At 35.3% G+C, this 14500-nt stretch overlaps 1 protein-coding gene across 2 annotated transcripts in view; it reads right to left on the reverse strand.

The window, feature by feature from the left end:
- The window catches only part of MTX2 (metaxin 2), an 89134-nt gene extending 74836 nt beyond the window's left edge, over positions 1-14298 (reverse strand). Inside the window, exon 1 of one of the 2 annotated variants that reach the window (XM_051986165.1) lies at positions 14040-14298. In XM_051986165.1, the coding sequence (XP_051842125.1) occupies positions 14040-14079 (40 nt within the window). In that variant the 5' untranslated portion in view covers positions 14080-14298. Of the gene's footprint in view, positions 1-13499; positions 13606-14039 lie in introns of those variants that run through there. The other variant, XM_051986164.1, reaches the window with a different exon arrangement.
- Positions 14299-14500: the final 202 nt, after the last annotated feature.

The following is a 14500-nucleotide window of genomic DNA, read 5'->3' on the forward strand; positions in this document are numbered from 1 at the left end:
AACGTTTGTTCCTGGCTAAGAAATAATAGTAGTGGATCAGTAGAACAAATTAGGTTCAAGACAATAATCAATGACTACAGTAATCTAATGTTTGATAAAACTCAAAAAAAGATTCCAGCTTCTGGAATAAGAACTCACAATTTTACAAAAGTTACTGGGAAAACTGGAAAATAGGTACTGATCATCTAACATTCTATACCATTCTGTACTAAGATAAAGTTGAAATGTATTTATGATTCAGCCATACAGGAGGACACTAAGCAAATTAGGAGAACAAGGGATAGTTTATCTCTCAGATCTGTGAAAAAGGAAGGAATTTATGGCTAAAGAACTAAAGAACATTATGAAATGAAAAATGGATAATTTTGAGAATTTATGGCTAAAGAACTAAAGAACATTATGAAATGAAAAATGGATAATTTTGACTACATCAAATTAAAAAGGGGTTGCACAATAAAACCAATGCAGCAAAGATCAGAAGGGAAATGGAAAACTAGAGGAAAAATTTTAATGCAGTATTTCTGATAAAGGCCTCATTTCTAAAATATATACAGAAGTGATTCAAATGTATAAGAATACAAGCCATTTTTCTATTACTAAATGGTTAAAGGCTATGAAGTTAATTTTCAGATGATGAAATTAAAGTCATTTCTAGTAATATGAAAAAATGCTCTAAATCACTACTGATTAGAGAAATGCAAATTAAGACAACTCTGAGGTACCATTTCACATCTCTCAGAATGGCTAAGATGACAGGAAAAGATAAAAATGAATGTTGGAGGAGATATAGGAAAACTGGAATACTAATACATTGTTGGTAGAGTTGTGAATTGATCTAACCATTCTGGAAATAATCTGAAACTGAAGGGAGAGGGAAACTGTTCTCTTTAAGATTATCACTCTGAAACTGTGTTCCCTTTTGATCTGTGACCCTTGGGAGTCTCCCCCCCAGATAAGTTATCTTTCAGGGATGCCAGACCCTTTGATTCAATTAGAAATCCTGGTCAAAAAGCACCTCTTTGAAGTCTTGTTAATTCCAATAGGAGATCTGGGCCAGATACCAATAAACATCCAGGCCTAGGAATCTTGGCTTCCTGAAGCTTCAAGACTCCTTTTAAAGGGCAATTTCTAAACTCACTCCTTGCAGAAGGTCTAAAGTAGCTTGCTCTGACCCTGCCCACTGAGAAGGCATTTTCTCTCAGTGTCAGACTCCATTTCCCTAATAAGATTTTGCCACTATAGAAGTCAGTCTCTTAGCAAAACTGGCTTCCTGTCCAACAATAAATTTTCATTTTTTCCAATTAATAATTTGGGGTTTCATGAATTCATTCATGAAGAACCCATGCCAACCCAAAGGGGATTTTAACAATTCTCTGTCACTAACCTCATCAAAACTATGCCCAAAGACTATCAAACTGTACATACCCTTTGACCTAGCAATGTCACTACTGGGGCTGTAACCCAAAGAAAACATAAAAAAGGGAAGTTTCCACATGTGCAAAAATCTTGGAAGCAGCTCCTTTTTTTAGTAGCAAGAAACTAGAAATTGAGTGGACACCCATCAATTGGAGAATAGCTGAATAACTTATGGGATATGAATGCTATGGAATATTATTGTTCTATAAGAAATGATGATCAGGCTAAATTCAGAAAGCATGGAAAGATTTGATGCTAAGTGAATAGAAGCTAGAGAACATTATGATGATCAATTGTGATGGACTTGGCACTTTTCAAGAATGAGATGATTCAAAGCAATTCCAACAGACTTGTGATAAAAGAGTCATCTAAATCCAGAGAGAGAACTTTGGAGGCTAAATGTGAATCAAAATATAGTATTTTTACTTTTTTAGTGTTGTTGCTGGTTTTTTTGCTTGTTTTTCCTCATGTTTCTTCCTTTCACTTTCTGATCTGTTTTTCTTTTTCTTTTCTTTTCTTTTTTTTTCTGAGGCAATTGGGGTTCCCCAGGATCACATAGCTAGGAAGAGGTAAGTGTCTGAGGCCGGATTTGAACTCAAGTCCTCCTGACTTCAGGGCAGGTACTCTATCCACTGTGCATCCTAGCACTAGAATCACCTCCAACAAGAGTCCTCCCACATTAGATATGGCCTCACTGCCAGGCATTAACATTTTCCTCCTCCAGATTATGGTGGTGGATAAAAGATGAAATGACAGTGGAAACAAAGGTTCAAACTTCCAAACATATGGATTTATTAAGCAATGTATGCCAACTGATCAATAAATCAAGACCAATAGCCTTTCTCAGCTCTGGCACTGACCTCGAATATAGAAGAGGAATTTTATACATTAAAAACAATCAAATTGGGGCAGCTAGGTGGTGCAGAGCACCAACCCTGAAGTCAGGAGGACCGGAGTTCAAATCTGGCCTCAGACACTTAACACTTCCTAGTTGTGTGACCCTGGACAAGTCACTTAACCTCAATTGCCTCAGGGGAAAATCAATAAAACAAAACCAAATAATTAAAAGAAAATAATCAACTATTATGCAGATTAGATTAATAAGATTAGGTAACCTGCTTCCTAATTGTATGAAAGATTAGGATCTTTACAAATTAGATAGGAGAGAGTGAAAAGATTCAATTCTCTGAAATCAGAAAAAGACATGACCCACTCCCCCAAAGTGTTCAATCAAAATGAACAATCAAAGGAACATGGAAACAGTAATAATTTTCAGGTAAGACATATGAAATGCTTGAAATATGCATTATTGAGAAAACTCTGCATTAGTCTTTGGGTCCAAATGGATTTCTGGTCAGCATAACCTAGGTCCTTAGTTAAGGGTTCTAAACAACAGGGAAGTGATCCAGTTTCCCAGCTACACAAGAGTAGTTTCAAAAACTACAATAAAATTTATTACCAATTCCCACTATTGAATAAAGTTTCCTCATAAGACATTATTTAGACTAGACCTATCACAAAATGGAATCAGTATGGTTCACTCAACACCTACAATTAACTACTTATCGTCCAATCCCTTCAATTCCCTCACTAATATGGCTACATATACTTTGTATTCGAATGTATAATAGTTATGTTTCTCCTCCCAATTCCATTCCCTACTAGGTAAACTGAGCCTCCAAGGAAGAGACCATTTAACTTTTTAACTTCAACACAAAGTACAGTGTCCAGCACAAAGTAAGAGTTTAAATTTGTTTCTTGAATTGAATTGAAATAACCCAAAACCACAAATAAAGAGGAAATTTTTCTGCTTATCTAATGAATGCAAGTTTCTTTAGCTATAGAACTTCTTTTGTAAATATTCTTTATTTAAGCTAAATTTTTAAATTACTTTTATTCCTTGAGCCTATATTCATTGATGATGAAGGAAGTAGGCTCAGACATATGGCCTAGATAAGGGAGAAGCCATTTTGGGACAATCTGTCAGGGACAATCTATAGCATAGATTCATGACAGCTAAAAATCAAATACCAGCTTACATGGGGCTAATATCAAATGCTTGTTCCCAGTTTTTTCTCAATAACTAAAATTAGAAATTCCAATTCTGAAGCACTACAATAGGAAAGCTTGTAGCAATAATAATAACATTCTAAGAATCTAATAGAAAATAAACATCAGTTTTATTTTAACATTAAGTTTTATTTATGTGATATATTTCATAACATTTATAACATACAAAACAATGAAAACCATATGCAAAATTACAGAGTTAAAAAATATTCTCTTTCTGCTGCATATTTAAAAGAAAAGTCAGCTAAGGGTCAAATTTTTAAAGATTCATCTGCCAATATCATTTTAAAGAGATGAAACCCATTGAAGTTCTGTTGTCCATTCAATGTTTAATTACTAGCATAATTCACTTATACAACAACTCATGTAAAATACTTAAAGCCAGTGCTCTAAGCTGAACCAAATCTTGAAATATGGCATCTGTAGGAAAATCCAATTGTAATGTCTGAGGAGAATTCACAGATCTGAATAAATATATAAACAAGATGTCTGTTTCTAAAAAAGCAAATAAAAAAATCCACACAGGTTTGGAGTCATGACTTTATGACAAAATTTCTTTGGCTTACATAAAAACGCTTCAAAATAAAAATATACATAATCAGCAAAAAAACACAGCTAAGTGTACAAACCCAATGAAATGCATTTTATGGTTTCTATTTTGCTAACGCAGTTACAGTTAATGGAAATTGCCATGACAAAATGATTGTTTTTATGAAAAGAGGCCGCTTTATTACTAACCAATCAAATTTCATTTTTATTACTGATGTTAAAAAGTTCAAAACCACTATTCATTCCTAGAGCATACAAAAATAAGAAAAGTGATCAAAACTAGAGTAGAGGTTCATTTAAAAAGCAATAAAAAATTAAAGCATTTCTTTTACTGGCAGAGCAAATACTTCACTACACATAAATGTGCTTGTTCAAATTTGGTTGCTTATTATATAATTCCATGTCTTTCAGTGATGAATGAGTCAATTTTCAGAGTCTCTTCAAAATGTTTGGTCCATCTGACAACTGCTTATCAAAATACAAATGTTTCGAAAATGGTTTAAACATACAATATGGTGATATATATATGTATTAATATATATATAATGCAATATGTCATGTATATTATATGTACTACATATTATTTTCTATTTTTATATTATAAATTTTATATATATATATATATATATGTGTGTGTGTGTGTGTGTGTGTGTGTGTGTGTTTATATATATATAATTAATTTAAGTGTTTTAGCAAACATCTTAAGTGCCAGGAAAGCAAATTCTCAAACAGAAGGAAAAAAGAAATTTTATGGCATACTAATTAACAGACATGTTTATTAACTAAGCTAAAGGAATACTTAAAAAACAAAAAGGTATTGCTACAATAAGAATATTGAAGTTCTAAAATCAAACATTAACACTGCCTTAACTATTAACAATTTCAAGACCAGAGCAACTCATTAACATTTTGTAAAATGTTGTATACTTTCTCTTTCAAAATCTAACAGTGGAAAAAGTTCTTTTAAGTACTAAAAAGCAACCAGACTGGTTTTCACTGCTGTCAAAGTAGTATAGCAAAAACCCTTTAAAGAGCCTAAAATACAAGTGAAAATTTTTTTTAAATTTGTTCTTTTTTCTTTATATGAAAACCTCCCCCCACCTACCATATATACCCTTTGTCTTCCAGCAAGGAAGGCTCATTAATTAAGTACTACAATGAGCATTATATATGGATACACATAAAAGTTCTGATTTCAAAACCTGGAAAGACCTACATATACGAATGCTGAGAGAAGTGAGCAGAGATAGAAAATATTGAACACAGTAACAAGATTATGTGATGGACTTGATTCTTCTCAACAATTCAGTGATTCAAGGCAATTTCAATGGACTTGGGAGGGGAAATGCCAAAAGCATCCAAAGAGAGAACTATGAGGATTGAAAGTGGATAGAAATATAGTACTTTCACTTTTTTTGCCTGTCTTGTTTTTCTTTCTCTTGGTTTTTTCCCCCCTTGGGTCTAATTTTTCTTGTACAACATGACAAATATAGAATTTTTTTATCAGATTGCCTGCTATCTTCAGGTTGGGGGAGGTAAGGGAGAAAAATTTAAAACACAAAATCTTACAAAAACAGATGCAGAAAACTATCTTTACATGTGTTTTGAAAAATTAAAGACTACAGGGGGAAAAAAACTTGCTTGTTTTTTTTTTTTTTTTTTTTTTTTTTTTAAGTTCTTCCGATTTCTAGCTCCTGGCTCTGGAAAGAATATTTTCTCTAATTCTGGAGAACTCTCAGAAAAATAACAGGAAAAAAATGTAGAGAACACCTTTATTTTCAAAAGTAAGCTGAATATTACAAGTTTGTAAGTATTCTTTTCAATACTCTATCAACAAAATTACTGTGATTTAAGTGTTCAGGTATCTAGTTGCAATATTCTTTATAATCATATTAAAAAAAAAAAAACCTGTGAATTTAAGTCATAGCACACTCACCAAATTCTCATCTTGGTCATACCTTCCCATTTTTTTGAGCCTAACAGACATTTTAAACTATTTTTCATATTCAATTCTTCAATTATTAATGAAATTACCAAAGGCAGGGCTTAATCATATTCCAGAAATTACAAAAAAAAAAAAAAATGCCATGCTTCCTTTGATTACTTTATCTTTCAAGAGTTTATATGTTCTATGGACTACAACTTCAAAGCCACTTTCTGAGATCATATGACAAAAGCTAGTACAAAAATCCAGAAATGTAATGTTAATCATCTACACATTCAAGGTATCATAAAGAATACAGGGAAACAGTGAAAATACTATACTTTGATCTACATTCTTACTCCATGGTTCTCTCTCTATTTGTGGATGTCATTTTCCATCAGGTCTATCCAACTAACTTTTAATCTGTTTTCACAAAAAAGAAAACAAAGAGATGGTTAATTTTCATTAAAAACAAAAGTTTCTTTCAAGAAGGAATAACTTCAGTGAATAGCACAGTACCTGTCACACAGTAGGCACTTAAATATTGATGGAGGGAGGGGAAAGGAATAGAGGAAAACTCCCATACCATCTATTTCCAATCTCTCAAGGGAAACAACAGTGTATATAATAGAAAAAGTGCTGGACTAGGCATTAAGAGTTCTGGAGGTTCTAATTGCAGTTCTGACATTAACCTATTTATGTATCCTTTGGTTAGATTATTTCTCTTAGCCTGTATTTTCATCTTAAAACAAGATTGAACCAAATGATCTCTAAGGTCTCCTCTCAAGCTCTAACATACATAATGTTATTTTGTAAGGCTGTAACTTGTTACCCAAATTATTAAAATGAAGAAGGCATAACAATATTAAATTATGATCAAAATGCAGCAAGTCATTGTGAAATAACAAGAAATATAATTCAGGGGTGTCAGGAAAAAAAGCGAATGGTTCCATGGATAAATAGTCAAAATGTATGGGCAGACATTTCTCAAAGAAATACAAATTATCAATGTACACTTGAATATTATTCAAATTCTCTAATAAAAGAAATTAAAATAAAAACAAGCTGGATGTCAACTTATTTCCATTAAATTTACAAATAATAGCTTTAAATTATGAAATTAAATAGTGATGAAGGAATAGTTCCGTGAAGACACAATTACATCAATTATGTGACTGACAACATGAAATGGCATTGTAATTTTGGAAAGTAAAATGGAAATATAGTATAAGAGTATAAGAGTTACAAATGAACAACTTTGTAACTGTTCATACCTTTTGATTCGGATGACCCCGTTGCTAGGAATTTATTATTATTATGGCATGACAATATATGGTAGATAATATTGTATAATGTTATAACCTAATTTAGTAGTGCAAGGTCAGTCAGCCAATAAGCAATTACTAACGTGTCTACTATATGCCAGATACTGGGCTAAACATTAGGAATCCAAAAAAAGAGACAAAATATAATCCCTGCCCTCAAGGAGCTCATAATTTAATGGAGACAAAACAGTCCAGGAATGAGATGACAAGTGCCTGTATAAGGGTGGTGGTTGCCTCAAGGGGAAAATGGAACTATATCTGAGAGTTGCATAGGTGAAATAGACAAGCCTTGGCAGCAGATTGGAGTGAGGAGAGTAAGGAGTTAAGGATGAAGGGGGGAACAGGGGTTGAGAAAATGGTGGTGCTCTCAAGAGTAAGAATGAGGAGTATTTAGAGAGAAAGAATGAGTTTAATTTTGAACATACCGAATTTAAGATGTCTACAGGACATCCAGCTCAAGATGCCTAATAAGCAGCTGAAAACGTGAGCCTGGAAGGTAGCTGTGAGATCAGTGTTAGATAAGGAGATCTGAGAGTCTACAATATAGACTAACTCCATAAGAGCTAAGTAATGGCTAAAGAACTTGTGATGTATACTGATATAATCCAAAAATTATTATACCATAAGAAATAGCAAATATAACTGATAAAACAAATTTTTAAAAAACAATGCAATTGACTATATGTATGTAAAATTTACTGCTGTTCAGTTATATCAAGACTCTTTGTGACCTGCAGATCATACTGCCCATGAGGTTTTCTTGGCAAAGATCCCAGAATGATTTGCCATGTGGATTAAGACAAGTTAAGTGACTTGCCCAGGGTCACATAGCTAGAATCTAAGGTAGAGTTTGAAATCAAGTTTCTGGTTCTAAGCCCAGCACTCTATCCACTGTACCATCAAGCAGCCTCTATCTAAAAATACAGCACCCAGTCAACCCACCCAAAAGCTTAAGAGATTAAAAGGACATAGAGAAGCAAATATAGAGTTTTTCTTTTGCTACTTAACTATTTAGAATTTAAAGAAGTACAATGGTTCTCAGTTCTGTGAAATTTGATTATTTTTACTTTTGATGATTAAATTTAGACATTTTTTAAAAGAAAAAGATCTGAAACTCAAACTAGTCTAAGAATCCAAAAGGCTTAATTACTTATTCTCCTGCACCTACTTGCCAAAATGAGTAAAAAGTGATCCTAAGGCTTAATGGAAACCTAAATTCTGCATACTCCTATTTACCAGGGTAGTTTTCAAGACTGGCAATGTCAGACAGAAGTTATATACAAACTGAAGAAACAAATTAGGAAGGAAGGAAATAAACTCTAGATAAGAGGGTTGTTGGCTCTTGCTGATGACCAAAAACTAGTGGCAAAGATTGTTGTTTGGCCTTCATTCTCAGAGACCTATGACATGAGGGAAATGGTACCTTGAGTGAGTTGAGTGAGTGGCAAAGGTGGAACAATATATATGTATGATTTACCAAAGTACACATTTTTACTTAAAATAAGTAACCTAGAATTCTACATTATGAACTTCATTCACATAATTTCAGTTACTGTGTTATAAACAAAACATCCAAATTAACCAAGAACAGTGTTCAAATCTTGTCAAATTCACGACTAGGGCAAAACCAGATTAAAGTAATAAAATGTCAGGAGGACACCAAATGAGACAAGAAGGTGATAGTCTTAAGGAACAATCTAGAAGGGCTGTTAGGCGATGCAGTAGAGAGCACTGGACTTGTAATCAGATACCTGTGAGGGTTCAAATATAACCTCAAACACTTTCCAGCTATGTGACCCTAGGGAAGTCACTTAACCCCAGTTTGCCATTTAATCTCATCTATAAAAGGGAAGTAATAATATCTACTTTCCCATGGCTGTTGTAAGAATCAAATAATTGTAAAAACACTTACCACAGTGTCCATCACATAATAAGTGCTATATAAAATCAAGGCACAAATTCAGAAGAAAATTATGTCAAAACAATTACAGGCCTCAAAGAAAAATGTGAACTGGATACAAGTCCAACAGAAATTCCAAGAAGAGCTCAAAAATGATTTTCAAATTCAAACAAGAGTCAAAGAGGAAAAATTGGGTAAAGAAATAAAAACAAGAGAAGAAATTTATGAAACAACAATAGTTTGGTAAAAGAGACAGAGAAATATTAAAGAAAATAATACCTTAAAAACAAAACGGGGGGGGGGGGGGGGAGGAAGGAGGGCGCGAGGGAGAGGGGGAGGCGGTAGGTAGCACAGTGGATAGAGTACCAGCCCTGAAATCAGGAGGACCTGAGTTCAAATCTGACCTCATACACTTAATACTTCCTAGCTGTGTGATCCTGGGCAAGTCACTTAACCCCAATTACCTAGGCAAAAAAAGAAAAAATAAATTGGCCAAATGGAAAAAGAAATACATAAACTCACTAAAGAAAATAATTCCTTAAAAATTAGAACTGCACAAGTACAAACTAATGACCCCATGAGATACCAAGAAACAATAAAACAAAATTAAAAGAAGTGACTATGAACTTCTTGAGAGCAGAGGTTATCTTTTGGTTTTTTGTCTCCTCGGTGCTCAGCAAAATACTGGGCACATAGTAGGCGTTTAATAAATGTTTACTGACTTTTGCCACTTAAGTCAAGTAACCATTAAAAAAATTTTTCAATTCCTTCCTTAGAAACCTGTTTTGGACAAGCAAAAAGTAAGCTTTCATATAAAGACAAAAATCAGCAGAATCTGTTTCACCATCTTTTAATATCCCATACCTCTCTCACAATATTTTAAATATAGCAGGCAGTTTTACTGACTTATACATCATGTTACAGATTATTACAAAAAATCAATTAATTTCTTAAAATAAAAAGCTGCAAATCTGAACTTTGCTATCCTAAGACATCTGTAAATTAAAGAAAGTATGGCTAGATGTTGAAAATCTAAAATCTATCTCTAGGGTTTGCCACCTCTAAAATTCTATCATTCTATTTCATTAGATCTATGATGTTTAGGTATATGTCTTACCTCCTTATGTACAGAGGGCAATTCATCCAGAGTCATTATTAATTTGTCAATGCTCTCCAATGAATCCTCCAGCACAAATTTGTTAGTGTTTGTCCTTCATTTCAAACAGGACCATTGACATCATGGAATAATATCTTGACTTGTAAGTAAATTGACTTTTTAAGGGAGGCACATTGTTGTAACAAAGTTGGTGCCTTCCTCTCTCTTCCTGAGTCATCAAAGTCCAACTGCAGAACAAAAGTCAAGATGACTAGTAGCGATCTGGGATGCCTTGACTGATCCTAGCATCTGCAATGTCTGAACAAGCTCTAAGTTGATATTTGAAGCAAACTAAAGATTCTAAGAGGCAAAGGTTAAAAAGAAAGTATATGCCAGGCACGGGGAAAGAGCTTATACCAAGTCACATAGAGAAAAATGGAGAATTGTTTGCAAGGAACCAAAAGTTAACTTACTTTTGATTGGTTTTGTAGTAAGAAGATATAATATATATTGAAGAGTAATAATATATATATATGTCTAAAAATGCAATTGTAGTCAAATTCTGGAAGGGATAATCCAACTTTGTCAATTTACAAATGAGGAAACTAAAACACTTAATAAAGATTACACAGACATTAAGCAGTAGTTAGAATCCATGTCACCCATGAAAAGAACTGAACAATTAGCCAAATGCAATCCACAATGTTCTATGTCTCTCACTGCCATCCTAGGCTCAGCTTATTATCTACAAAATAGTCTTAAAGTGAACAAACTGATGAAACAACTCAGAGAACTGCCATTCAACAACATATAATTCTGAGAAATTACCATTCTTTATCTATTTGATTTATTCTATGTGATTATTAGCTCACAGATCTCAAAGAGAAGGACTTGTTGCAATCAGCACATGTTATCAACAAAGAGTAGGATCTCACCAACTAAAAGAAATTCCAGAGCTACTTGAATTTTTTGCCCAGGAAAACAGGGAACACATTAGGAAAATATAGAACCTCATCCTTCTCCCCTCCATCCCACCTAGTTTCAAGTGAAATTCAAATATAGTAGCCCTTCCAGACACAAGAAAGCTAAATTGATTTTGACTCTTCATTATTTAAAGGAACTACAAATTAAGAGTTCACCCAGTCACCATAAACTCTCAGAGGTTCTAGATTCTGTGTCATGAAACCCTTAAGTAATCTGATAAAGCTTTTGCACCCCTTCTCAAATGAGACATTGCCTGGCAAATAGGAATTTAATAAATGATTGTCCCCTTCTGCTTTCTCTGGGAAAAAATAATACATACAGTCATGAGATTACCAAAAAAAACCAATTATATTGAAAGAGTTAAACTCTCTTCCTAATCAAGTCCATAACTATCACTAACCCCCCACCCCCCCAAAAAAAAAAAATTCCACAAACCCCTTACTGTGGACTTTAGGTTAAGAATTCCTGTCTTGAGTGCATGTCTTAAATCTATATAGCAATCAACAAATATTTATTAAGTGTCTACTATGTATTAGGCAATATGCCTAAGATAACAGGTGGCAAAGACAATCCCTGCCCTCAAAAAACTCAATCTAACCAGGGAGACAACATGGAAATATATAAAAAACTGGCCATAATGCATCTGAGTGCAAGTGAGGATATAAAGAATAAGATTAGAAATGGAGGCAATGACTAGGTTATAAAAAGCTTTGAATGCCAAAGAAAGCATTACTATTATTGAGTGGAAATCAGGTCAAAATAACTAAATCAGTGATTTAGTGGCCAAATGGGTATCTCTGGTAAAAAGCAGTAAAAAATTATAGAAAGAGCACCAAACTAGAAATCTGGACAGCAAATTCTTATCCAGGCACTGACGCTTTGCTGTTTAACGTTAGACAAGTTACTGAAGGAAGTTCCTGAAGTTACTTAGACAAGTTACTTGAAGGGACTATAAAATCTATAAACTAGATTATTTCTACCATTCCTCATGACTCAAAAATTCTGAACTGCAAATTTTTGCTTCAACTAAAGCATCATGAAGGTCCAATTTAGCATTTGAACTTTTAATAAATAAAATACTAAGAACTGAATAGAAAGTCTAATAGCTTGTTAAATTCCACCTAGATGTCACTAAATACACAGGAACTGGTGACTTCCAGAATTAAAAAAAAAAAAACAAAAAACTGTAATTTGATGTTTGTATAAAGGAAAAAATGCTTATGAATCCTTGCTTTATTGAAAAATTACATAACTGTTATTTCTTATTGATACAAAATCTAAAACAAAAAACTTAAAAGCCAAAATTAAGGTAACACTGATCACAGGCATAGAAAGGAGTAAAAAAGCTACATGGGACTTTGAACTTAATCTGATTATAAAATGAATATCCCTTTGAAGATTTTTATGAATTGATGCAACATGAATTGAGCAGAACCAGACAAAAATTGTACAAAATAACAGCAATATTTTAACAATGATCAACTGTGAAATCTTTAGCTGCTCTGATCAATACAATGATCCTTGACAATTCCAAAAACCTCATGATGAAAAATGCTAACCACAGTTAGAGAGAACGGATTTAATTGTGAGGGTCATTAAAGCATATTTTCTTTCACTTTTCTTGCTATTTTTCTGCAGCATAACTAATATGGAAATACATTTTGGATGTCTTCATATATACAACTGGTATCATATTGCTTGCCTTCAAGGGATGGAAGAGGGGCTAGACTAAAGAGCAGTTTGGAGCTCAAGAAAAGAACATTAAAAAAATAAAAAAATTAATACCCATTTATGGAGTCAAAGCACTTTTTTTTTCTTGCTAACTTACTAACAATCTCTCCAAAATTCTCCTTACTTCTAAGTGTTCATTCAGACCAATTCCAGATATTTACATGGCTTGAACTAAGTGCAAAAACATCGGGTGGAGTGTTAGATATAGAAAAGCCTTAAAAAAATTATATTAAATTTCCTCTGCCCTTAAGAAATTCACTTAGATTTTTCCCAGATTTTCCCCATTCCCTACTTAATTTTTAAGCATTTGACATTTTCATAGTTTCTTCGTTTACATTTCCTGTTTTAGATTCTGATCATCAATATCTACAAAGGGTTACTTAATTTGTCAACAGTTACTGGATACTGAGGGTTCCGTAAAAAGACATATTTGAAAACTTAAGGTTTTGGAGTCTGAGCCCCGAATTCTAATCCTGCCTTACGTATCCTGGACCAATGGCCAACCTCTCCTGAATGCAATTTCCTCATCTGTTTCCACTTTGGAGCAAGGGGAGCTGGATGACATCGGATGACTAAATCTGCTTCCAGGGTCCATGCTACTGCTCTTCTACTGCAATATCACGATATGAACAGTTCGTGCTAAGAACCCCCCCCTCCCCCATGTATAGTCCCACCACCAGAGCCAGGATAAGAGTAACACTTCAAACTTAATTCTGCCCCGCCCGCCAGCCACCTAGGCAAGTGAATATTCCAAATTGGGGTCAAAGGGCAGCAGGCACAGTGACGTAGTCGAGATGCCCACCCTTCACAGCCCAATCGGCCAGTCTCATCTAACGTGGCCGGGGTATAATGATCCCCACAATCCCTCAGAAATTCAACCCCCTTGGCCCGCGGAGGAGGCCGGACCTTCCAAGTTCTCCTCCCTCCCCCGCCCTAGCCAGGCAGCGGCTCCTCGCGTCACCCGCGGGGGCCCGCAGGGTGCCAGAAACCGCCCCGGCCCCTCACCCCAGCCGCGGCCCCGGCGCGGAAGAGCACACAAGCTACCTGCGACCTGGGACACTAAGGCTTCGGCCACCAGGGACATGTTGACGGTGCGGCCACGTAGGCCTAGCCTCGCCGCCTCTGCTACCTGCGCTTCTGGGCCGCAGCCCGCGCCTGCTCCCGGGGTTGAAACGGCGGTGCTCGCGGGGAGCTGAGCACGGCGCTTCCGGGACGCTCTCTCCTTCCCTACGCTCCGCTGCGGCCGGGAAGTCGCACAAGGTTACAGCCGGAGCCTCAACAGGAACTTCCTGCGCAGTGACAACCACGCTGCCGGGCAGCCGGGGACGGCTTCCCGCCCCGCCGCGCCGCGCCGGCCCCTCCTCCTCCCGAGCCGCCGCCAATCCTTTCTACTTCTCAGTTTCCCCATCTGTAAAAGGAGAGCGTGCACTCGCATAACCTCTAGGACCCTCTTCTGCCCTCCTAGAAGTTAAGAGCGAATTCCTGTGCTTGGCGTTCAGTGCCCG

The sequence above is a fragment of the Antechinus flavipes genome, chromosome 3 (assembly GCF_016432865.1).
Source record: "Antechinus flavipes isolate AdamAnt ecotype Samford, QLD, Australia chromosome 3, AdamAnt_v2, whole genome shotgun sequence".
NCBI classification, from domain to species: domain Eukaryota; kingdom Metazoa; phylum Chordata; class Mammalia; order Dasyuromorphia; family Dasyuridae; genus Antechinus; species Antechinus flavipes.